General features: G+C 30.4%; 2 protein-coding genes across 2 annotated transcripts; both read left to right on the top strand.

The window, feature by feature from the left end:
• The first annotated feature begins 343 nt into the window (after positions 1–343).
• On the top strand, positions 344–7828 carry LOC125834716 (probable sodium/metabolite cotransporter BASS5, chloroplastic). The gene is made up of 10 exons (XM_049513855.1): positions 344–530; positions 2165–2212; positions 2321–2394; positions 3239–3369; positions 4449–4642; positions 4714–4966; positions 5047–5300; positions 5392–5474; positions 6779–6858; positions 7780–7828. The coding sequence occupies exons 1-9, from the start codon at positions 392–394 to the stop codon at positions 6851–6853; spliced, it is 1251 nt and encodes a 416-aa protein (XP_049369812.1). The 5' UTR covers positions 344–391; the 3' UTR covers positions 6854–6858; positions 7780–7828.
• A 715-nt stretch (positions 7829–8543) lies between these two features.
• On the top strand, positions 8544–13238 carry LOC125834729 (uncharacterized). Its single transcript, XM_049513876.1, has 4 exons — positions 8544–8882; positions 10113–10191; positions 11878–11946; positions 12737–13238. The coding sequence occupies exons 1-4, from the start codon at positions 8557–8559 to the stop codon at positions 12842–12844; spliced, it is 582 nt and encodes a 193-aa protein (XP_049369833.1). The 5' UTR covers positions 8544–8556; the 3' UTR covers positions 12845–13238.
• The last annotated feature ends 12616 nt before the right edge of the window (positions 13239–25854 follow it).

Here is a 25854-nt window from a genome sequence, read left to right as displayed (position 1 = left end):
AATTAACCAAACCAGCTAATTTTCCTTTTTTTCCCCTCTTATAGATCTAGTCCAATTTAACAGACCTCTTTCATAAATACTTGATTTTTGTTCCAATTTATCTGATAATTTTTTGTTTTTTAAGAGTCAAATAATTTAAATTTGATCGAGATTTATATATAAAATCTTTAATTTTTTTTAAATAAAATTTATAAATTTATAAACTACGTAAAAAATAAATAAATTATAAGTCACAATAATTAACAATTTAAAATACTTAAACCTCAGAATTTTTTTGTCATTTTCCCTAAAAATTGGACCACTTTGAATCCTACTATATAAACCCCAGAAAAAACAATAAACACAAGTCTCCTTTTTATAGTTTCTCTCAAAATCAAAAACGAAAAAAAAAATGAGTATTAAATTTCTTCTTTTTCAGCAGAGTCATCAAGGCTTCAAGATTCTTGATTCTCCTTCACTTCACAAATCTCTACCTTGTTTTCATCAACACCCAATTGTTTCTTTTCCCAAGAAATGCTTCCACTCCTCAGGTTTGTTTGTTTTTATACTTATAAGTAGTAAAAAAAAAAAAGGAGAGATTTTAATGATTTTTTTTTCAATATTCACGTGTCTTTGTGCTTACCCTTTTGACAGTTTTTTCCAGTTTGGAGTTCTTGATGTGGTATGATTGATGAAAGAAAAAAGTGATTTTGTGAATTTTTTTGTAATATCAAGTGTATCTGTACAACCCCTTTTAATGAATTAGTCCAACTTGTACTTGAGTTCTTGAAAGGGAATCCCTTAATTGTACAATCCACATTGCTTAGTAGATTTTATTCTTTTTGGGGAAATTGACATAAATAGTTGCTGGCCCAAAAACAAAAACTGCCATAATATTTGTATAGAGCATGTGTATTTTCTAGCTGATGTAGATGAGCAACCAAATGTGTAACTTCCCTCTTTCTCTTTTTTACCTCAATTGTATACTATTTTGCTTAAAGTTTGAATCTTTTTGCTTCTCAACAGTAAAACTATACTTGGGTAAATGGGTTCTTGAAGGGGGTATGATTGATGAAAGAAAAAAGAGATTTTGTGATATTTTTTTCAGTATGAAGTGTATTTATAATGCCCCTTATGATGAATTAGTCCAATTTGTACTTTTGTGCTTGAAGGAGTTTCCCCCATCTATACAATAGCTAGTAGGTGTGTTTTATTTTACTCAATTGTTATCTATGTTCCTCAAAGTTTGAATCTTTTTGCTTCTCAACAGTCAAACTATACTTAGGTTCTTGAAGGGGTATGATTGGTGAAGGAAAAAGAGATTTGTGATTTAATTTTTTCATATAAAGTGTCGGTCGTAGTATTAGCATATTCATTTAGTCTTTGGTTTCGAGTTTCTGATTATCATATGTGGTTTATTGGGTTTAGGTGATTGCACGTTGTTGTTAATGTTACAGTTTCTTGCATATATGCTCCGCACTACTTTGCTATTAGCTCTCATGGTTTTCTTTTTGATTACTGGTTTGACTTGCTTGAGCCTAGGGTCTTTCAGAAGCAGCCTCTCTACCTCGGAGAGGTAGTGGTAAGGTTTGCATACACCCTACCATTCCAATCCCACTGGGTTTGTTGTTGTTGTTTTTCATATCAAGTGTATTTTTTCTGCCCTTTTTAATAAATTAGTTCAATTGTAATCTATTTTGCTCAAATTTTGAATCTTTTTGCTTCTCAAAGTACAGTTGATAATGTGCTCTTTACTTATAAGTATAAAAAGTAAAAATGGAGAGATTCTTATAATTCTTATTCAATATCAAGTTTATTTCTACTGCCCCTTTTGATGAATTAGTCCAACTTGTACTTGTGTTTCTTGATTCTTGAAGGGGTACGATTGGTGGGGGTTTCTTCAACTATACAATCCACATTGCCAATTAGGTGTTTTTCTTAAAATTCAATTTGTTCTATTTTGCTCAAAGTTGAGATCTTTTTGCTTCTCAAGTTAAGTTGATAACGTACCTTTTTTAGGTCATGAATGTGATCTTTTTATATAGGTGGTAATTCAAGACGGTTGTTTAGTAGATGTATCTCAGAAAAGTTCTCAGATTTTGTGATTGTTTTATTTTTCAGTATCAAGTGTGTTTCTACTGTCCCTTTTAATGAATTAGTCCAATTTGTATTTGGGTTCTTGAAGGGGTACGATTGGTGGGGTTTCCATCAGCTATACAATCCACATTGCCAAGTAAGTGTTTCCTACACTCAGTTGTAATACTTTGCTCAAAGTTTTAGCTAATAATGTCTTTTTTCTTGCTCATGAATGTGATCTTTTTTTGTATAGATGGTAATTCAGGACTGTTGGTTACTAGATGTATCTCAGAAAGTTTCTCAGATCCGCTTGGGCCTAATGACTTTGAATCACTTGAGGTTTTCCATTTTAACTTCTTGAGCCATCTACTCAAAGTTCAATTGTATGTTCTTGTGAATTTGACTTGTATTTGTATGTGGAATTGAGCAATGAGAGACTTGTTAATTTACTGGCAACAACCATTTTTCTTTGAGAGGTAGGGCTATGAATACCATCATTGCATAAAAAAAAGAGTTTGATATGGAAAATTCTCTAGCATCCAAGGGTGTGGTCTAGCGGACAATAAAATGGGAAGAAAATCATGAGAAACCACGATTTAAACTAACAGAGGTAAAAATACCCTACGTGAATTTTTTTCCATTTATCTAAGCCTTAGCCAACAGAGTTATCTGATACTTGTGTTGGTGAGAGGTAGAAGATACTGAATGGAATAGTCGAGGTGTGTGCAAGCTTGCCCAGACATCACCCTTATAAAACATAGAAAAATTCTCTATTTATATGGATAAAGTTCCAGATATGAGAAGTAGTTAATATAGGAAGCAATTTTTTTGGTTCCTTTAGCCATTTCAAGCTGATGTACTGACTGTTATTACTAGTTGAAGACATTTCTATGTGAAGGTAATGGTTTCTATGATTTGAGTACCATTTCTAATGTTTCTAATTCTTCTTTCCTTTGAAATTGTGAATCAAAGAGGTTGATTTGCTCATATTTTTATTCTTAAACCTCTCGATATTTTTGAGAAGGAAAAGAAACATAATAGGGGAAAGGGGGTTATGTTGTTTTCTTGTATGTTTCGAAGCCGACGATTGATTTGTGGGATTTGACTATCTTTAATATGTAGTATTTGCATTTAAGTTGTCTTCCTTTTTCTATTTTTAACAATAGACATTTTGATATTACAGAATTTGAAACAAAAAGAGAACGCCTTTTTGACAATTTTGAAGGGAGCAAACTCTTTCCTACCCCATGTGGTTCTTGCTAGCACAATTTTGGCTCTTATCTATCCACCTTCTTTTACTTGGTTTACCAACAGGTTTGTCTATCATTCAATTGGTGCTTATTTTTCTCATCTATTTTGTTCTCTTCCTCTAGTATCTCATGATATCTTACTTTTCACTTTTCCAAAAAGTTTTGCAATAGGTCTGATAACCTATCGGAAGTTCGCACTTGTTTCTGAATTTTGATCTTATTAATTACTGTTGTCTGCTAGACAAAGAATTCAATTGACATGTAATTACTTTCCCTGTTTGATGTTTAAGAAACATTGGTTACTGCATGAAGCAAGTACATTTATATTTTGTTTAAAAGCAAGCAAGAGCATTTTTAATTTTAATTTGGAGCTTAAGTTCTACTTTTGGAGGTGTTATATACTGTCTATGCAAATTAGTTGAATAGAAGAAAATATTTCCTTTGCATTCGTGAACTAGGTGGCATCTTTATGTTGTTGAACTACATAAATAAACAGTTGTAAGATACTTTTGAGTCTTGTAATACACATTATTAAAGTTGATAATTCGGAGAATTTCAAAATGTATGCATTTGATCGCTTTCTGAAAGAAGAGTTTTTTCAGACTTTTGTTTGTTTGGATTACTTATCATGTATACTAGAATCAACAACTCATTCCAAGGAGAAACTCATATAAATTTTGCCGGCACAAATCATTAATTGCATTCTAGAGGACTTATAAGTTATATCTCTCTGCTAGACTTGGTCAGAGTTTCGTGGCTTGATCATATCATTTGACTTTATCCTTATAAATGTATACTGAGGCTTCTATAACTAAACCAATTGGCATTAGTTGTAGCAGGAGGTGTCATAGAGACCCGTGCCAGAGGTCAGAGTAATTCCTTTATTGAAAGTTTTCCGTGAACATATCTATTTTTTACCAATTCATCCCCTCTAGAAAAAGATGGAGGTATAGAATTGGATCTTGGCAGAAGTCTGCCATTCAATATTTGCACCGATTTGGTCTCACGTTGTCTATCTTGGAAGTTAGAGAAAAAGGTATTATGAGACAAATAGTTGCAGAGTGCACACCAAAAAGTCCAAACTTCTTAATTTTTAACCTCGTCGTTTGTTATCATATTTACCGTGATGTTTGCCGTTTCTAGGTACTATGCCCCTGCATTAGGATTTTTAATGTTTGCTGTTGGAGTCAATTCAAGTGAAAAGGACTTTCTTGAAGCTTTTAAGAAACCCGCTGCCATTTTTGCTGGTTATATCGGTCAATTTGCTCTGAAGCCACTACTCGGGTATCTTTTTGGCACAATTGCAATGGCCGTATTTGGTCTTCCAACTTCCTTAGGTAAAATCTCTGACCCCTTTTCCAGGAAAGAAAATAGTATGCGGACTAAAGTTCTGTTAGCTGTGTATCAGCTGCTGGGATTATGTTGACCTCTTGTGTTAGCGGAGCACAGCTGTCAAATTATGCTACTTTTCTAACCGATCCACAAATGGCCCCTCTTAGTATAGTGATGACAGCGTTATCTACAGCTACTGCTGTTTTTATCACCCCGACGTTAACTTTATTGCTTATTGGGAAAAAGTTGCCTGTGGATGTTAAGGGAATGATTTCCAACATACTCCAGATTGTTGTTGCACCTGTTGCTGGTGGACTCTTTCTGAATAGGTATTATTGATGTTATGTGTACGTGTATCCTTCAACGATCCGAAATTCATTCTTTATGACTTTTGGTTTTGCTTCAACAGATTCTTCCCGCAGATTTGCAATGCTATTCGGCCGCTGTTGCCTCCCCTATCAGTTTTTGTGACTGCTCTCTGTGTAGGAGCTCCACTCGCTATTAACATAGATTCCCTCGTATCCCCTTCTGGAATGTCTGTTTTGTTCCTTGTGATTGCATTTCATTTGTCAGCGTTCATCTTGGGCTATTTTCTTTCCGGCTTAGCCTTCCACAAAGCACCAGACGTCAAAGCTCTACAAAGAACACTGTCATATGAAACAGGTTTGGGGACTACATAATATGATCACCGTGCACGAGTTGCATATATTATTGAAACTTGATTGACGTTGTCATTTTCAAATTGCGTTTGCAGGCATGCAGAGCAGTCTTTTGGCCCTTGCTCTTGCCAATAAGTTTTTCCAAGATCCCCTTGTTAGTGTCCCTCCAGCTATATCAGTAAGTCATCTATCAATTGTACGAACTTCCTTTCCTATTGAAAAAGTTGAAAAAGAGTAGCTGATTTGGTAAATAGTTCAAAGCTTTAGTTACTCAAAATTGCCAAAAATGATTAGCTTTATACGCGTTCATCTGAATTATGGTATACAATATCTATATCAGAGTCGAATCTAAGATTAGACATGAGGAAAAATGCCATTACACCCATTCGTCTCTTGAAACACTAGGTTCGGTTTTCACACACACACATGCACATGAGGTCGAACCTAAAAGTGCTGAGTTCAAACAATCCCGCTGCTAAAACACTAGGTCCATCTCCTGGTTTATGCAAGAGATTGAGATCATATAGTGCACACCTGAACCTTACGTTGGCCTAATTACCCTTGAACTCGGCAATTTAATAGCCTCGAATCCCGAGTACATCTGTTTATGTGGTACTAGGGGTATCAAGGTTAAGCAGTCTTGCAACTTCCGTATTTAGATTTAGAGTCTATACACTATCGGTGTAAAAGATCTTTTACATTATTAGGTCACTTAACTACGGATAACCGTCCATAATAATTGAAACTAGTAACCAAGAAAATAGCAGGTTGCTTGCTATAACAAGTTTATAATACACTGATCATGTAAAACTTCTTTACATTAATAGTGTATATAAGTTAAATTCTTAGATTTAAGGGAAAATGCATAAGTACCCCCAGCCTATGCCCGAAATCCCAGAGACACACCTAACCTTTACTAAGGTCCTATTACCCCCCCCCCCCCCCCCCGAACTTATTTTATATGTAATATTCTACCCCTTTTTAGCCTACGTGGCACTATCTTGTGGGCCAAGCGCATGTTGACAATTTTTTTAAGGATAGTGCCACGTAGGCCCAAAAGGGGTAGAATATTATAGATAAATTAAGTTCGGGGGGTAATAGGACCTTAGTAAAGGTTAGGTGTGTCTCTGGGATTTCGGGTATAGGCTGGGGGTACTTATGCATTTTCCCTAGATTTAATAGAAAAGGGCCAAAATCGCCCTTGTACTTTTTCCGCAAAGGGGGACGCTTTTGCCCTCCGTTAATAGTTTGGCTGCTTTTTGCCCTTGTCATTACCAAAAGGTGGCATTTTTGTCCTTTCAGGTTCGGTATCTTAAAAAAAACATACGGATAAAGGAAAAAGTGTTGATCAGTATAGTTTAGGGGCAATTTTGACCCTTTTCCGTTCTCTCATCCTATTCATTTTTCTTTCTATTTTCTTTGAAATCTTTTCAGTTTTAACTTTTAATCACATTTTAACATTTGCTTGGTACATTTTTGCAGGTTGTGATCATGTCATTAATGGGCTTCACACTAGTGATGCTGTGGACTAAGAAAAAAGAAACTGTTATGGAGTGATATAAGAGTTAATATCTCAAAAGGTCACTCAACTTTATGAATTTATCTAGCAAAGTTATTAAATTTTGTTTTGTATCAAAAAAATCACTCAACTTCGGCATTTGTATCAATAAAATCACTCAACTTAAATCTTTGTATGAATAAAATCACTTTTAATTCTAAGCATTAAGAGTGAATAAATTCATTCTTTCAAATATAGTGCCAAATAACCCGTACAATGAAATTTCCGATTTGACAACTTTTGCAATATAAATATTAATTCCTCCAGAATTGGAGCAATATTATAAATTTTCTTAAGTTAATCCCGTGAATATGTTGTTTACGTAAGTTATCTAGTAAGTAATCAGCTATCATCACCTTAATTATTGTATGTTAGGTTGAAACTTTACGACACTCAGGCAGCTCATGGAATTAATTTTTTTATTTATTTGCTTATGATTAATTTAGTTATAAAGAGTTTTTCAAAAAAATAAAGAGACCCCAAAAAGAAATAGAAGATGTTGTGAAGTTCAGCTAAAATGTGTTGGGATTAAAATTAAAAATAATATATAAGAGCTTTATTTGGCTTGTTTTGGAGATGATCTTTGTTGATGAAGTTGGGAATGGGATCTCGTCATAGATTGTCAATTTATTAGCTTGAATAGTCCTTAATTAGTATGAATTAACAATTTTGATTTTCATGTTTGTTAAGAGTTAATACATTGAGTCAGTTCATTAATTTTGACTAGAATTATAAGGGACAAAAAAAAAAGAAGGAAGATGAAGGAAATTCACATTTAGAGGTATATTTTGAGGTAGATAAGTTGATTTTATTGATATAAAAGTCTAAGTTGAGTGATTTTATTGATACAAAACAAAATTCAATGATTTTACTAGATAAATTTTCAAAGTTGAGTGACATTTTAAGATATTAACTCGTGATATAACTATTAAAATTAATCTTGAACTAATCACTCATCAAGTTTCAAACCGTCTATTGATTGGTCCTCGGAAATTTCTCGATTATCAAAAAAAATAAAAAAGATCCACACAAATCTGTCCTGACAGTGCTTGTGGTACAACTAAAGATGACTTCTCCAAATGTTTGTGTGGAATGTTTTTTTTTCTCTCTTCATTCCATGTGTAATTTTTCAGAAGAAAAGAAGTACTTAGGTAGTTGAGCGTTGTTTAGTTTTTTTATTAGTGTTGTCATTTTAACTCTCATACAATATATAATTTTTTAAATTTTAGTATTAGTTGTTTTATTTAGTTCAGTTATTGTATTTTTTTTGTTATTGTTATTCTTTTTCTTCTATCATTATTATAAGCATGAACTCTTTCATTGTTGTATTTGTTTTGTTTTACACAGTGATATTTAATATGTTTTATTTGAGCTGAGAATTTATCGTAAACACTTCTCTATCTTCACGGATGTAATATCATGCATATTATAACCTCTCTATCTTTTATTTGAAAATTCTTTTACACTTGTTCCCAAACTCTTTTAATTATAGGCATTAGCTATATAAGTCATTATCCTTCTTACCGTTCGAGTATTGAAATGAAATTTACTGACACGCTCAAGTGACCATCAATATATTCAGCCTATTTATATATATTCATATTTTAAAATCAATGTATATTATTTAAAAATCCATTCATATTTTCTCTTATCTACTAAAGCAAAAACAAAAAAGTGATAAACTTTCTCAATTCAACCAACAATGGCAGTTCCAATTTCATTATCCCTCTCAAAACTTCACTTTCTTCCAAATCCAAAACAAACCCAATTCTCTTTTACACATAAAGATCCAAACTTTATCTTCTCTACAAGAAAAAAGACCCATTTTCCAGCACCCATTATCAGTAATTTGAAAAATGCTGCAACAATTTTGGGTTTTTCTGGACTTGCTTTTACAACTCTAATGGTGGGCTCAGCTTCTGGTTCTGAGTTAGGTTTAATGGATTCTTCTTCTTTTCAATTCAATGAACCTTCTAATGCTCTGTCATTGCACACTTGGGCTAGTCATGTTTCCACTGTTGTTGAATGGTAATTTCTCTATTTCTATTTCTTTTGTCGCACATATTTGACTTGATGAGAGTTTAAGATATTAATTTGGATCATACTCACTTCGTTTCATAATACTTGACCCTTGTTGACATGACATGACATATCCTTAAGAAAGTTTTAATTACTGATATTTTGAAACTCTAAATTTGACTACTATTACTTTATGTTGTTATTTAATACTACTAAGGATAGTATGGAAAAAAAAAACTTTCTTGACTTGCTAAAATGGAAAAGTAAAATGAGATGGAGGGAGTATATCATTTGAGGTGGATCAAGATTTGAACTTGGAATCGAGGGTCCATTGGGAACCATCTCTCTATCTTCACAAGGTAGGGGTAAGGCTGCATACACGTCATCCTCTTCAGACCCCACTTGTGAAATTACATTGTGTATGTTGTTGATCAAGATTTGAACTTTATAAGTTTGAGTTTGGGTTCTACCACAACCCATTTGATTTATTTGATTCAAAATCTATTACTTCTAGTTATTTAGTGAGTTTTCTTAAGAGTTAATTGGTCAAAAACACACCTAGAGTATCCCGATTTTTCGAGTTTCATATAGGAAATATCATCATCGTTCAGGTAGGAAAAGTGAACAATTGATAGTTGAGGTGTGTTTTGATGAATAACGGTGATAGTTTAGGTAGGAAATTCGCACACATGATAGTTTAGGTTTGAATCTCGAAAAATGGGAGTACTTTAGGTGTGGTTTTGACCCTCCACTCTTTCCTTAATACATATACAAGGTTTGAGCAAACTCTATTGTGGTTCAAACCTGTAACATATGATGTGCATCCACGGTCCGCTCCGGTATATTTATAGAGAAAATGTTCAAATTTATCCATTTATGCAAAATTCACCTCTACATTATAAGGTAGATGTAAGGCTACAGACACACTTACCCTCCCCAGACTCCACTTCTCGGAAAAATGTCCAAATTTATCTTGGTTTAAAGTAATAGTTAAAAGATTAGTTTAGCAGATACTAAAACATTACATCAAAGCTCAAATTTGAATTATCAAAAACTATGGAAGTTTTATAGAAATGGAATGGTATCAAACATATTGAGACGTCCTAAAATGGAAAGGGTGTTATGTAAATTTGGGAAGAGGGGGTATTGTAATGTGCAATGCACTTTGTCGCAGGGTGTTATTTGTTCATATGTTTTTTGTACTGAATGAAATGACTGATTTTTAACTTTGTTCGAAAGGGTAACTGCTATGGCTCTGGTTTGGCAATATGGAGAAAAGTCGGGTTATGAATCTTGGAAGGGACTCTCCTGGGGTATGGTAAGTAATGTTGCTTATTCATGATCATTTCATTTGTTGTGCAGATGCTTTTGCCTTTGGGAAGTCACATTTTGCTCAAAATTTTGCGCTCTAGGTTTGCAAGATTGAATCTGCTCTCTGTCAATGAGCTTAAAAATACTTTTTGAAAATGACTTCTCTCAATATGTTGAAAATTTCAGTTTGGTTGATGAATGTTATATTGGCCCTTCTCGATCTCTGTTGACCTGTTGTTAAATGAGATAGAAGCTTAAGTCTTTCCCTAAAAATGGAAGTTGAACTCAAAAACTCTAGAAAGAACAATTTTTGAAATATTTTTGTTGCTCAAAGGAAAAAACTTCCCATGGTATGTACTATAGAGAACTTGAAAAAAATAGGTTCTGTATACATATGTGAAATCTGTAAACCGAGTCTAGTCTCAGGTTCAAATCTCATCAGAGGCAAAATACCCTAGTGGTTTCTTTCCAATCTGCCTAAACCTTGGCGGACAGAGTTATGAGGTACCTATGTTGGTAGGAGGTAAAAGGTACCTGATGGAATTAGTCAAAGTGAGCAAGTTGGCCCGAACACTGACATCATGAGAAAAAAAATCTGTAGGGTGAACTACATGTAAGCTTTGTGACATTGTACCTTATTTCTTTGCGATATATTAGAGTCGCAGAACTCTGATCAGTGTCTATATCTGGTCCAATAGAAATGGCTGTTATGCTTAAATAGCATTCTTCTGGAAGTAGAAAAGTAGATAACAGTCTTTCCTGTCAGTTAAAAGTCCGTGTTCTTATATGTTTAATCAGACAATAGTCTAAATGTCTTCATTCTCGTTTGTGGATTGGGATTGGGTTAACTCAATTAGTTGATCAACATTTTACTACCATACAGTAATAAACACAAACTATAAGAGGCTGAAATGAATATTATCACTGTCAGCCTCTTATTGCAGTGAATTTTTCTTTCTTTGATAATTCCGATTATCTCCCACCAATCCATTTCCCCGATTCAACCAATCCCAAACCTTGCGGGGGGGATAGTTGTGTCTTGATTGTTTCATGGCTGACTTTTTTAGGAAGAAGTACAGGTGTTTATGAAGTCTTCTTTTTTTTTTCTCTATTTTATTATGTTTTTCATTACTATCCTCAGCCAAAAGCAACAATAACAATTACGCCTCAATTCGAAACAGGTATTTTCAACCAAGATACACGATTTAAACTTGTGGATTTAAACCTACCTTTATGATATGCTGTCCAACCATGAAATGTTTCATAGGGAGCGGTGGCGGAAAACATGTACATGTGATATAATTTGTTGAGGTTACACTGCCATCACAGTGCTATATATATTGTTGGCGGCAATCTGTGAAGTTTAGAACTACTTGCTCTTCAGGTTTCCTTTTTCACTTTCTTACCTTTCTCATGACATGGCCAACATAGTTCAAATGTCGAAATTTTGTTGATTTTGATTATTGAGTTTTTTGTTCTAATATTATGTAGTCAGTGACAAGACAGAAAAAATTAGAGCTTTTCAAGTTGTGAAATGTTGTCTTTTCTTAACAAAGTGAATTTTTTTTTATTTGATTGGTTATGCTGAGTTATCGCGTCATGTTTCTCTTTGCTCATTTAGCACTTATCTCCATTTCTTTTCTCCCAATCTTCGTATCTTCTAAGTGACTTCATTTACTACTTTCCGATTTAGGTGCCCCTGCTTGGAGGAGCACTCTGTGCCTGCACTTGGCATTTCTTTTATAACTCGGAGTCTCTTGAGGTAAGTAGATGTAATTCTTTATCTAGAATGAAAATTATGAACTTCTATTGGTAAAATATGATTGCGATGGCATTAAGCCGAGTATATAATATGACAATTTGACTATCCCCTTTGTGTTCTGATCTTGTGAACAATCGTTACATAAAATGTTCAGCTTTCTGTAATTAACATTGAAAAGGGGGAAATAACGAAGCAAAAATAGCGATCACAGTTAATCCATTAATTCATTGACCTCGTGATCGTTTTACTGGTTTTGGCTGTTATTTGCTTCAAGCGGACAGCTAATTTTGGGGGAAGATGTATTAACCATGTGCAGTGGCCTCTCTCATTTAGATATTATAGTTACTTCTCTGACTAACAATCAAGCGTCACTCCTGACCAAGTTGGGATCGGCTATATGAAACCGTACTGACCATGGTTACTCCTCAGACGATTAAAACAATTACAATGTGTTATCCTAAATGAGTTTCTAATCAGGTTACCCTGATGGTGAGAATTCCCGGGAAGGAGATGATTGTCGATTTGTCTTAAACCATTCCCCTATAGGCTGTCGTTAGCATTTAGGCAGCGGTTGATCTACTATGTTGGTTACGAGTTCAAGCAAACTCAGTAGGTTTTTTCCAGATCCTATATATGTATAGTGAACTCATTTATTGTTTAGTATTGACTTGATGTCACTATAGGAGCTCGTAAACTTCAAATCCTGAATCCACCTCTAATTTAGGTAAAGTAGGATATTCTTTTCATCGTGGAGATATGACTAACGTTCCGTTCCATGCATGAATTTCAGGTAGTAGTGGCTCTACAAGCAGCTTTGACAGTTATCGGTAATGCCACAATGTGCTTTGCAGCATTCCGGATATACAGATCATCACAGAACCAGTCAAACAAACTGTGATCATCATCGTTGAGTCCAGTGTACTTTCTTCAGTCACCTCACCCGACTAAATTCTCCGTCTAACTCGTACATAACGTAACGATCCCTATATTGTTTGTGCTGAAAAACAACAATAGGAAGAGGAACATACAGCGCGTAGTGAGACACAATGTGTAGCATGCAATGAAATCGTTGCTCCATGCGAAGAAATGAAGAGTTTTTAGCAAGAAGATGCCACCAGTGTGGACTGAGCTCTAGCTAGCTCGTGAAGAAATCAAAAGCGGATCCAGGATTTTGAATTTATATTGTTTAACTTTTAAGGTTTTTAGACTAAACTCATTGTACTTCTTTGAATTCATGTACTCGAGATTTGAAATTTATAAATATCAATGTTTGAATCAAATTCTCGATTATTCACCAGATATTTGCTACATCCATTGAATTATTCTCAAAATAGTACTTGAATCTGATAAATAAATTAGTTTTTATCATTTTTTCCACAATAATATCTCGCGTTAGCAAGGTCCAGAAAATGTTGTAAATGAAAAATTTAATAAACCTAATATTATTGTACCATGCTTTAAAAAAAAATAAGGAGACAAATTGGAGGCAACAACACTGACAATTTTTAACCTCACGCGTGTTAAGAAGCTTCACTGAATACTTTTTTTTTGTGGGGAAAATACAAAAGGTTAATTTATTATATTTGGAAATTATGTTTTGCTTTTTTTCTAAAAGTACATTTAGAGGGTCCCAAATGTCTCCTCTTTCATTTTACTTTTGCCGACTTCTTTTCTTTTTTTTTCATGCATCGGATATCTGATTTGGACTTTGATCAAGTGAAATTCATTTTGTATAATGTTTATTGAAGGGAAAAGTATTTTTTTAGGACTTTTTTCGCTTTAAGATTCAAATTCAAAATATATGATTAACACTTGTCATGAGTTCTTACTTCTAATTATAAGTAATTTTAGGTGACTATATATAATTAAATTTTATTGACAACATTGTTGGTATATGAAAATGCTATTGTCGGTATATAAAAATATTACGACAAGTTCAAGATCATAAGTTTCAAAAAGTGGTCGACAAAGATCAAAAGGCTATTCATTTAGTTTTGAAGGATACGACATGAACGCGACAATATTTTTAATGAGTTCAAACGATATATAGACTAGCAATATAATTTGAATTCAACATGTAAAAAAGAAACATATTCCATAGAACACTTTTCGAGAAAATAAGGGTCGTAGACATGATATTTAGATCATGAAGTATGGTTTCTTCATTGATAAGATGGCTTAGGAAGACAAAACTAGAATTTAAAGCTTATGCGTTCGAATTTTAAAATTAACAATTTATACATATTCCATAGATTTTATTAAAACAATACTGATTTTGATCATCAAAGTGCTTCGAGTTTGACTGAACTCGTAACTTAAACTCTAGCCCCGTCCCTGATTACATTAAGAGTGGCGGAAACCCGATCCAAGTGAGAAACTTTCTTCTCAAATTCAGAATATAAAGCAAGATTTTCTTGATGGAGAAGATTTGCCTTTTTCCTCAAGTTCTCATTTTCTTCTAATATACTCATATTTTCCATGTACAACTTCAAGTTTTTCAATTCCATATTTTTACCTGCTGCTGCCTTTTCCTCACTTCTCTTCCTCCTGAAAAAAATAATCATATTATATATTACTAAATTGAGTTAGTATGAATCAAAATATTTGTTTGTGAAATAATATGACTTGTTACAAGTAATCATCTCTAAAGGTATTGTATAAATACTAACAAGTAAGAATAATGAATTTGCCATGGCAAAATCTTTCTACTTTAATTTTGTTTCCTATTTTCCTATTATTAGGATTGAATACTTAATTTCAGTATAAATATTTTTACACTGTCAATGTATATAAATTAAATTCATACATATATAGAACAAGAAGAAAGTCACACTTCATAAGAATAGTTTGAATTTTGAAAGCAAACTTCTTTATTTTGACTATACATTTGAACATACTACAATCTCTAAGATTTTTGAAAAATAATTTACGTTTTTAGAAATTACTTAAACAACGATATAAGTCACAAGAATTAACCATTCAAAATATTTTTAAAACATACAAATATTAATCACAATCAAATATTTTCTTATTTGACTCTCGAAATAAGAACTAACAATAAAGCATACTTCTATGGAAGAAAAACATTGTAATTGTTTTAAACTATGTATGAAATTAAAGTAATATAAGTATTACCATGCAAGCCTATGAACTTGAACTTTGGATTTTTTTGGTTTTTGTTTCTTTCCAGAGAAGTAATAAATACGTGAAGCACTCCATTCTGTAGAATTGACACACATTTTCTTGATTCTTTAAGTAGTTTTCTTCTACTTTTTTCCTAATTTTTTTAATATATGCTTGAGGAAGAAGAAGAAAAAGAAGATTTGAATAAAGATTTGATAGAAATGTGAAGTGAGTGAGATCCTATAAATAGGTGGTTATTGTGTTTTTTATGTATAGTTGTATACACATTATATTCCATGTGGCATATTGAAAAGATTAGATTGACGTAAAATTTTAATATGATATCATAGCAGATAGTTTATTTCTGAGTTAGATAGAATTTAACAAATAGTATTAAAAGAAGCTATTTGTACAAGTACCTCGTTATTCACACAATATAATATCAGAGCAGTTAAAATATATGTGATGGTGGATAGAATTTAAAAAGTGGCATTAGAAGAGGCTATTTGTGCAAATGTTTCGCTATTTTACGTGCTTGATCATGAAAAAAATAATCAAAATTCATATCACGATATATGTGACAAATATAATAAATAAATAAACAAAAGCATATCAAATTTGTAACCATTTTTTTTGTTTGTCCACCAATCCGGCTAATTCGATTCGTACGGGATGTCCAATGTAGGGGGAGGCAAAGGGAGAGGTAAAATACTTCTTAACATAAACTTTCTCTCAACTAATTATTCTATGTATCATATTTTTTAATAATTATTTTGAACCGTTTAAATTTTTAAATAAAACAATCATGAAGTTCAAACATATTTCAAACTAGTTTTGTGGTTGTGTAAGAGAGAGACAAAGACAAGAAGAAAGAGAGAGAAAGAGAAAGAGAGAGATCTAATATTTTTCTAGTATTGAATGATGACAAGGGGACTCATGATTACTTATAGAAAATGGATCTATTTTATTATTAATGACTCAGACAGGAGTTTTTACAATTCAAATTATAGAAAAGTAAATATATAAATTGATTGAAAGTGGTTGATATACCTCTCGACTTTGTCATTTAGAGTTGATATACCCTTGTTATGAAAGTGGTTCATACGTAACCCTACTGTTATACAAATGACTCACATATATAAGGGTATAACGGGAAGGGTATATATGAGCCACTTTCGTAACGAAGGGCATATCAGCTCCAAATAGCAAAGTTGGGGGAGGAGGTATAGCAGGCCCTTTTCCCTTTATTATATATATATACACATTAACTTTGTATACTATTAGTACCTTGTTTGATACACTCTTTTAATTTATGTATAATTAATGTTCACCCCATTTGATATTAAAAATATATGAAATTTTATAGTATTAGTAATGCTAAGTGTTTTAATGTATGCAGTAGTATGATTAAAAAATAAAATTACCTTTCAAAATTCTTTTTACATTCTTTCTATCATATTATGGAGGGTTATTTTTATAATATTTTTTTGTTAGAAAATAATGTATATTATTTTAAATACTCTATTAAAAACTATTTCAAAATAACTATACACATTACTAATATCGACATTACTAATACAACAATTTCTATACACCTTGTCAATGCCTAAAATTAGGGAGTTGTGTTTGAGAGGTGTGTCAATGGCATTTAGCCTCAAAACTATATATATCTTCATAAATAAGTATATATCAAGAAGTCAAGGGAGTTCAGTATTTCTAGATCTATTATTGGTAATCTAAGAATTATTTTTACTTTTACAATGGTTAATTATTATATAATTTTAAAATATATAACAAAATTGTAATAAAGGGGGTTATTTTAAAGTGTATTTATTATTATTTTTTAAAATAGTCGGTATTTATTAAAGATAATTAAAAAATTATTATAAAGATAAAATATAACATAAAAAATCAATTTTGAAAGAAAAAAAAATAATCATTATAATAAAATATTATATGATGTTGTAGTTACAGAGAAATCCATATATATCCAAATATATGAAAGTCATTAATATATTGGTACTTTAGCAAGCCAATTTATTATCAAACATCTGGCATGAAAACGAAAGAAATTGAGAAAAATCCAATTTACTGTCCATTTTTTTAGTAGTCTACCATGTAATTGAGTATTTCTTTTTTGTATCCATTATCAATTACCTTCGATGATAACAATTGACTCTAAAAATAGGTGGAATAGTGGGAATTAAAGTCAAAATTTTTACTAAAGAATTTAAAATATGAAGAAAAAAATTACAATTAATAAGAGAAAGTATCATAATACATTGTCATTTGCTATTTATTTGCGTCATTTTTCTTTTTTACCATAATAAAACATTTGAACAAGTTGAAAAAATTTAACATCTGTTATATTTACGATTAACTGAAATCATTTATAGAAAGAAAAAAGAACTTTTATTGTGTTCTTGCACTATGTTTGCATTGATTTTAAAAGATTGTAGGTCTTATTAAGGCTACTTTTATTTATATAATTTTAGTTTATGCTTTTCATATTTCTAGGATAAGAAGTTCACATATCAATAAAATATATAAGAGATATTAGGTATATAAATAATACACATCGATAAAATACAAAAGAGATATTGAGCATATAATAAGCAGGAAATTACATTTTAGTGATGCGTTTTAAAGTTGTGTAAGCCTAGACTCAAAGCGGACATTTCACTAGCGGGTTGAGCCGCTATAAATGTTATCAAAACCATTCTTGTGTAAATCTTGTCGATATGGGAAAGAGTCAACTGAATTTAGGCAAATTTTGATCAAGCGGGATAAATTAACCTCAGTGAGTCTTAGACAAATCTCATGCAGTGGGTAACCCTCAGCGAGGACGTTGAATCTATAAGAGTGGTGTGAATGTGACACCCTAGTTTAGAATAAACAGTCTCACATTGAGAAAAACACAAGAGACATATTAGATAAATAATTAAGCAGACCTTAAACCCCAATGATGCATTACAAAATCGTGTGGGCTTAAACCCAAAAAGAACAATTCACTAGCGAGCTGGATTGTTACGATCTTGTCTTTTTTAATACCTTCGCTCGCCATGATTTCACATTTACAAATTCCATTTGGCATTTATCTTTTAAAAACTCTTATTAAAATTTGTGACTCCACCATTAATGCGATGAAATATATATATATATATGTTCAACAGGAGGGGGAAAAACAATTTACCAATATCTTTTTAAAATCTTGTGTCCTACAAGAAAATGACCTCGTACTTGGCATTATTATATTTTAGATAAAATAAATGAAGATACCAATATACAGATAACAGTACAAAGTAATCAATCCTATATTTGAATTTTACTCATTGATGTCAAAAAAAAAAATTATAATGTGAAGATTTTTTACATTATTATTGTACTAGTAGGTCATTTATTATTTTATTTATCAGATTATAATATAATATTTTTCTTATAAATCTACATTTAATTTAATTACTGAATAAGTGACAATTTTCATTGGTCAAAATTATATTTTGTACACATATAATAAATCTTAACTATTCTTTATATTATTTCTAATTTTACCCTAGTCGTCAATGTACAAAATTTAAACTCGCAAGTTAAGGGTCTTGTAGTTTAGCCAAAATATGGCCTATTAGCTAGAAGATTTTTTTTTTATATAAAAAATAAATAATAATCATAAATTAGAAGATTAGTTAGCAATTTGTGATGGTGTGCTCAAAGCTAATATTAACCTTTTTCTGATTTGAAAGACAAGAAAAAAAACCCCCAATTTATTTCACTTTGAATTAATTAATGTCATTATCAAATTATTTGAGTTGAAAATTATCAGAAAGTGCAGCTTTGTTGGTTAATTAATTAATTAGCAAAAGTTTGCATGGTTAATCATTGATTAATTAGTTATCTAATTATTTAAGTCTACGAGTTAATCAACTCAACATGTCAATATTAACACAAAGGATCTTTGTCTTAGTCATCCTTCAATCTTTAATTAAGAGTTAAATCTTAGGGATTAGTTGTGGACTATTTAGGGTGTGTTTGGTATGAAGAAAAATGTCTTTTATGGAGGATATTTTCCAAAAAAATAATTATTTTTTTAAAAATTAATTCTCGGTATTTGATAAATAAGCAAAAACTATTTCTATATAATCTAGGTAAATACATACTATAAAGGTGGGAAGGAAATAATCAATATGGAGTGTCACTTACAAAACTGTTTTTTCTATTTATACTAAGAAATTATTTTCCTCATATTTAAGAAATTTATGTTTTAAGAGAATATTTTCAATTCTTTTACTAACCAACATGGAAAAATTTTAAAATATTTTCTTCTCCCTAACAAACACACCTTTAATTAAAGAGATCTATTGCTAGCTTTGAAGCTTTTGCTCTATTTCAATTTTGGGCCATTGAATAGAGAAAAAAGTGGCACTTAATTCCTTCTCTATATCATTTTCACTTTTGTTATGATCTTATCCAATATTCCCTCATTATAATTTGGTTGAACACAAAAAATAAAAAAAATCAAAGACACATTTCAATTTTGAGTTTGACTTTTATAAATGGATTGTGTAGAAGAATTTGAATATTATATTATTTAAATGATAACTCAAGTTTAAACGTTTATGAAAAGTAAAATTATACTAACCTGAAAATTAATACATGTTAGATTTGACCCAATATATATTTCCCACTTGTCCAATTATATATTGTTGTTGAACAATTTTTGGATATAAAAAAACTTTAAAGACCGGTATTTTTATTTTTAAAAAGTGTAAGAAGTCATAATATATTTGATGATCGAAGGATCTATCGACTTGCATATATTCACTTCTCGTGGCTGGTAAGGAGAACTTTGTAAATTCATTAGAAAAAGCTTAGCGCGCGTGGCCTCCTCTAATAATTTTATTTGTATTTGATGGCAATGTTTTGATTAGCTTCATTGAGGAACGTAATGTAATGGTTGAAATTTATCCATCATTAATTAAAATTTTCTTAAATTCAATGGACGAATATAATAAAGCCCTTTTCCCTTTAATTGGCCTTATATACTATATGTATATGTACAAGTCGAGTCAGTAGATACGAATAACGAATAATTATAATATAAAAATATATATAAAAAAGATATGATTAGGAAGGGTCCATAATCCTGCTAGTACTATTAGGTCCAGAGAGAAAAATCCAAAAAAATGACAAAATAATTGAGTTTTATATGTATAGAGGAAATTAAATTTCTACCTTGTGTTATGGAAATTAAACATTTTCCTTTACAAGTCTATTTCCACTTGATGGCACTTGTATCATTATCAAGTACAATGACGTGCACTAGAAATCCCAAATATTCTTTTCATTATTACAAAAATCTTTATTTTTCTAAATTCATCAAAGAAAATATATGACTATATATTAATGATAATTTGTTATAAATATTGGACAACCAAGCATATTGGAATAAATAATCCTATATACTTTTTCTTTATCCGAACTTGATATCAGCAATATAAGCAAACTTACACCGGTGAAATTTATAACATATTGAAAGCTAGAAATTTCTTGGAAGTATACTTTGTGGCACTCATTAGTGATGGGATAGATATAATATAAGTTGTATATATACAAGCACCACAATTGATGGGATAGAAATAATAAGTTGAATAAGCATAATTACTTTGGAAGTAAACTTTGTTGCACTCATTAGCCATTATATACAATATAGAAAGCTCAAAGAGAAGACAAATTAAATAATGCACATGTAAGCAAATAATGGTATTTTGAATAGTAGCATGTATAGCCACTCAAACTTTCACTTAATTATTCTTTCTTTTACTACTTCAACTACACATGAGTCATGACTATATGGCAATGTATATGAGAGAAAATATATATGGGCCATTGTCTAAAGAGTAATGAGAATATATATGTATCTTGTTGTAGTCAACAAGAAAATGAATTTTGCTTTAGCCATGTTCTACTCCATTCTCAAGTGTACTTCAACAACCAAAAGTTGTGAAAAAAGAATCAAGAATACATTTATTGGAAAAGAGAAAAAGGGTGCCTTCCTTTCTGCCAAATTATATATATAGGGTTATATACACCAATAATATCACATGCATAAACCATCAATCATGTTACCCCATGCATTTATTATATTATAAATAAATAAATAAATATATATATATATATATATATATATTGAAGTTCATTGTACCTATTACCTCCCTTCACCCTTGTGAAAAAAGAAAGTTAATTGCTTTTGGATTGAATAATGTATGATAAAAATTGAATAAACATAATATTTATATATAATGAGATGATATTCATTCTATCACAATCTAAGGTCATTGTATGTAATTTTTATTTTGTCCAACAGACTTTATAGATTTATCTCTTGAGCTACAACATTATTAAGTTAAAAAATGGGTTTACCATGTAAATTTATGTAGTTTGTTTTATATAGTACTTTATTTTTCCCTTCTTTATGGTGTGAGATTTACTTAGGGTATCGTTTGTTCTTCGTATTTACAGTAATCCTCCTCTCTACTACCTCTCATCAACTCCTCCTGTGTTAGGGGCATCATATACATGTACTCAGTAGGCGTTTGGCTATGCGATTTCATCCCATGATATGAATTCATGAGATGAACTTAGTATTTGGACATGCAATTTTACGTTAATTTCGTCTCATGATTTCATATCATGAGATGAAATCTCAAATTCTCCAAAAATCATGAATTTGAATTCAAATCATGATTTGAGATTTTTCAAATACAAATATTGAACCCCCAAAGTTTATATTTTGTAAACCTAAGCTCAAACTATGTATTGTCCAATTTGTCCCACCAGACCTTACAAATTTGTCCCTTGACTATGTAATCATAGATCTCAAATGCGTGTGTATCATGTGAAATTGTATTTTATCTTATATAGTACTTCACTTTTCTCTCTTTTGAAAAGGAATTTTACATAAAGTACCATCTTCAGAAGTTTGCTAGTCTTTCTCCTTAATCGTCACTCATTTTGAATTCACTAATTTTAAATCTTTGAATTCTATTAGTAATTTCATTTATTTTCTCACAATTACTATACTCCCAATCTCTTTTATATACTTATACTAAACTAACAATCTTTTATTTTACTTCTATTTATTTTTTATTAGATGTTGGGAATAATAATTTGTGTGGCTATCAATTTCAATTTCATCTACTTGGATCAAGGCAATTGATTGCTATTCTCGTTTGAATTTAGCCAAGAAGATGCTTCTTCTTCTTCATCAACAACATCATTACTAGCACCCCCTTATTATAATTTCTTTTACAAAAAATGTCAAGAATAATATTGATAAGCAACTTGAATAATTATTCAAACTGTAAATTATGATGTCTATACCAAGTAATAATTAATACATTGGCCAATTGCTGCTTTATGAATTAAAAAGTTTTGTTTTCTATATATTTGATCGGTCGATCAAAAATAATTATAGCCGATATATAAAAATATATTTCTTGACTTTTTATTTTGGTGGGCGATTATACAAGGTAAAATTCCAAAGAAAAGGTCTAGCTATTTAATGGAAAGTTTATAAACACTTTAATATTTACCAAATATATAAATAACAAAATACATAAATCAGTTTATAAGTTTACCCAAAGTCCTTACTAAGTAATATTTTACTAGTGATAAGTAAGCAAAAAAATCCCATTTTTATGAAAAATTCAGTACTTGGAAATTGTTCAAATGAACTTATCATTAATTTTTAATCTTCAAATGAATATTCTTTAGCAATTAAATTTACGTCTAGCAAGACAAAAATTCTTTAAAAATTAAAGTCATGTCTTGATATAACTTGTGAAATACTATCATACAAAAATATAAACTTATGCCCCTCAAAAAGGTTGTTTGTTACAAGGGACAAAAATTAAAGACCAGTACGAAATAGAGGGTAAAGGTGCATATGACCCTTTAACATTTTGCTCAAACCAAAGTCCAAATTCAAGTCAAGAGGAAATTTTAGTGGGCCGAGTAGTTTGGGCCAGACTTGAAATAAGTGTCAAAGTCCAAGTAGCCCATATAGACAGGTTACATGAAACTGGCCCATAATAATACTCTCTTCGTTTAAAAAAGAAAGATCCAATTGAAGTTTAAGAAAATAAAGATCTTTCAACTTTGTGGTGCTAAATTGAAGTTATGTTTAAACGTACCAAAATATTCTTTAATCTTGTTGTCTTAGACATGTCATGTAGAAAACTGAAATTAAAGTATTACCCAAAAAAATAAAAGGATCATTTTCTTTTAAATAGACTAAAAAGAGGTAGGTTTTTTTCTTTTATGAGTATAATATAATTGCACTAATATGATCCATCACACGAATGAGGTTTGGGAAATTATTTGCATTGACTAACCAAAAAATATTCATAATAGATGTCAGATGATATGAAAAAATTTTAACAAAGACTTTTTAATATTCAACTAATAGTTGATATCACCTATATGTCTGGTCTTTAGTTAAGTTTACATTGATTTTAAGTAAATATAAAACTTCCAATACCTTTTCTCAAATATATTTAACTCCAAAATCTAAAAAAAAAATTCAATCTCAAAAAATATATTTTTTTAATTCGAACCTTACAAAATGGATAAACACCTTGTACAAAGTATCTTTTTTTTCCTTTATTAATGAATCTGAATTACTCGATCTAGTAAACACTGAAAAGTTGAAAAACAAATGCTTATACGATTAAAATAAAATAGGGGAGAGGGGGGGGGAGGGGGGGGGGGGTCAAAACTATTGAGAAAAAAATACAGTATGTGCCAAACATGTCTAATCAAGATGTCTTACGTACAAACACAATGATTAATTATAATCTTTTGCTAATCCACCCTGTTTAGTGTCAACTTGTTCATGTTTTTTTTTGCTTGTGATATTTGTTAATTAGAAAAATAAAATATTGAAAGGAATCAAATCAAAAGCCATGTATCATACTCCATAGTCAAACTAGAGACATAAATAGAAATCTATTTAGGATTCATTATAAATATTTTTTTTATTCACGTATACAATTTATTTATTTTTTACAAATCACTAGATATTTTTGTGCAGAAATAGCGCTCACTTGGCAATTAACTTTGTTTTCTTAAAAAATAATAATATCTTGACATACGTTTCAAATTTCACAAGTGAAAACTTTAATATAATATCCTCAAATTTCACTTATTAATTTAAAACTCTAGAATATCGCCTTTTCTTTTCAATTTCAAAAAATGAAAAATGATTAATTTTTACCCGATTTCTTATAGAATTATTTTTTAAAAAACTAAAACGGATCATAATCATTTCCTAGTCAAGATTATGATGTGTAATTTTTGTCCATTTGTTAATTATAATTAGCTTAAGAATGCTGACTTTTGTCTTAATCAAAGTAAACATAAGTTTAATCGCCGTATTAATTGACGAGACAACATATTAGCTACGTATTGTATAGTGTTATCTTTATCTCAATTTGAACAAAGACTAAATTTATCATATTGTATTGTTAGTTTAAATATAATGTTTGTTTTGATTATTACATAATTTATATTCTATTGTATCGCATTGTTTAAATATATTGTTCGGTAACGATGAAAAGGCTCATTTTATGTAATGACCGATTTGGTGTGATTGGATTGTTAATTACCTTAATATTTTCTTTTCACTTTATCTTTAATCATTATTTAAATAATTACAATGTTTTATCTTTTATTCTACCTTTTCATGGTAGCTACATATTCCTACTTTTCTTTTAGGTTTATCATTCAAATTATGAGTCGTGATATTATTTAATGACAAAGAACGATATAATCTGTTCAAATATTATATACATTAAAAACAATACAGATACAATACAAGTATACAATACAATACTTTGCGTAGTACCACTACTAAATCAGTGGATTTTATTGGTTTTTAAGAATTGTCTTTTATTTATACTCTTCAGATTCAATTTATTTGCAAATTTTCTTTTTCTTTTTTTCTACAAAAAATAACTCCAAGTATTGATATTTTGCATTTTTGTATTTATAAAAATCGACCTCGAAAAGTTGATAATATTCAAAATAACTAAACAAATCAATACTTCTTCGGCTACTTTTTACTTGTTAAATTTTGACTTGCACAATTATTAAGAAAATAATTATTGATATAGTAAGTTTATCATTTCATCCTTATTAATTAATAGGATCCCACATATATTTACTCACTACATTTTTTTTAAAGACATTAACTCAGTTTTAATAAATAAAAAGTATAATAGAAAAAAATAAATTGTCTTTTCTTGATTTGTCGAAAATAATAAGTAAAAAGAGAAAGCAAATTAAAAAATATTTGACAACTATATAGAAACAAAGACAATAGTTCTCAACTCCCTTTAGAAAGGGCTAGAGAGAGAGAATGGATAAGCTTTAGACATTCAAGCAAAGATATATATATATATATATATATATATATACTAGTTTTTGACACGTGTGTTGCATGTGATTATCAATTTCAAAAATATATGTTATAGTAAATACTATTGTTTATTTAAGCAAAGATTTGAATAATAAGCTTAGTACAAAATAATATTGCAGATTCTTTTGTGAATGTTTAATATGGATCATCATATATATCTCTTATTCACACAAACCTATGAAGATGGTAAATGAAATTTTTTATTAGTTAAATGTAATAATGTTTATATTTATTTTTATTTTATGAGGTTCAATCATGTAATTAGTTGTATCTCATTAATATTACCTTATGGACGATATTTGTTGTGTATA

The sequence above is a fragment of the Solanum verrucosum genome, unplaced genomic scaffold (assembly GCF_900185275.1).
Source record: "Solanum verrucosum unplaced genomic scaffold, falcon-dt-bn FXZP01000149.1, whole genome shotgun sequence".
Lineage (NCBI taxonomy): Eukaryota > Viridiplantae > Streptophyta > Magnoliopsida > Solanales > Solanaceae > Solanum > Solanum verrucosum.
This window is presented reverse-complemented; position numbering and strand designations above follow the sequence as displayed.

Excerpts from the sequence above, each read along its gene's own strand:
- LOC125834716 (XM_049513855.1), top strand. The coding sequence starts at position 392 with ATGAGTATTAAATTTCTTCTTTTTCAGCAGAGTCATCAAGGCTTCAAG. Across the intron at positions 2,395-3,238 it reads ATGACTTTGAATCACTTGAG|AATTTGAAACAAAAAGAGAA; the intron begins GTTTTCCATTTT and ends TTGATATTACAG. Across the intron at positions 4,967-5,046 it reads GGTGGACTCTTTCTGAATAG|ATTCTTCCCGCAGATTTGCA; the intron begins GTATTATTGATG and ends TTGCTTCAACAG.
- LOC125834729 (XM_049513876.1), top strand. The coding sequence starts at position 8,557 with ATGGCAGTTCCAATTTCATTATCCCTCTCAAAACTTCACTTTCTTCCA. Across the intron at positions 10,192-11,877 it reads AGGGACTCTCCTGGGGTATG|GTGCCCCTGCTTGGAGGAGC; the intron begins GTAAGTAATGTT and ends TTTCCGATTTAG. Across the intron at positions 11,947-12,736 it reads ATAACTCGGAGTCTCTTGAG|GTAGTAGTGGCTCTACAAGC; the intron begins GTAAGTAGATGT and ends CATGAATTTCAG.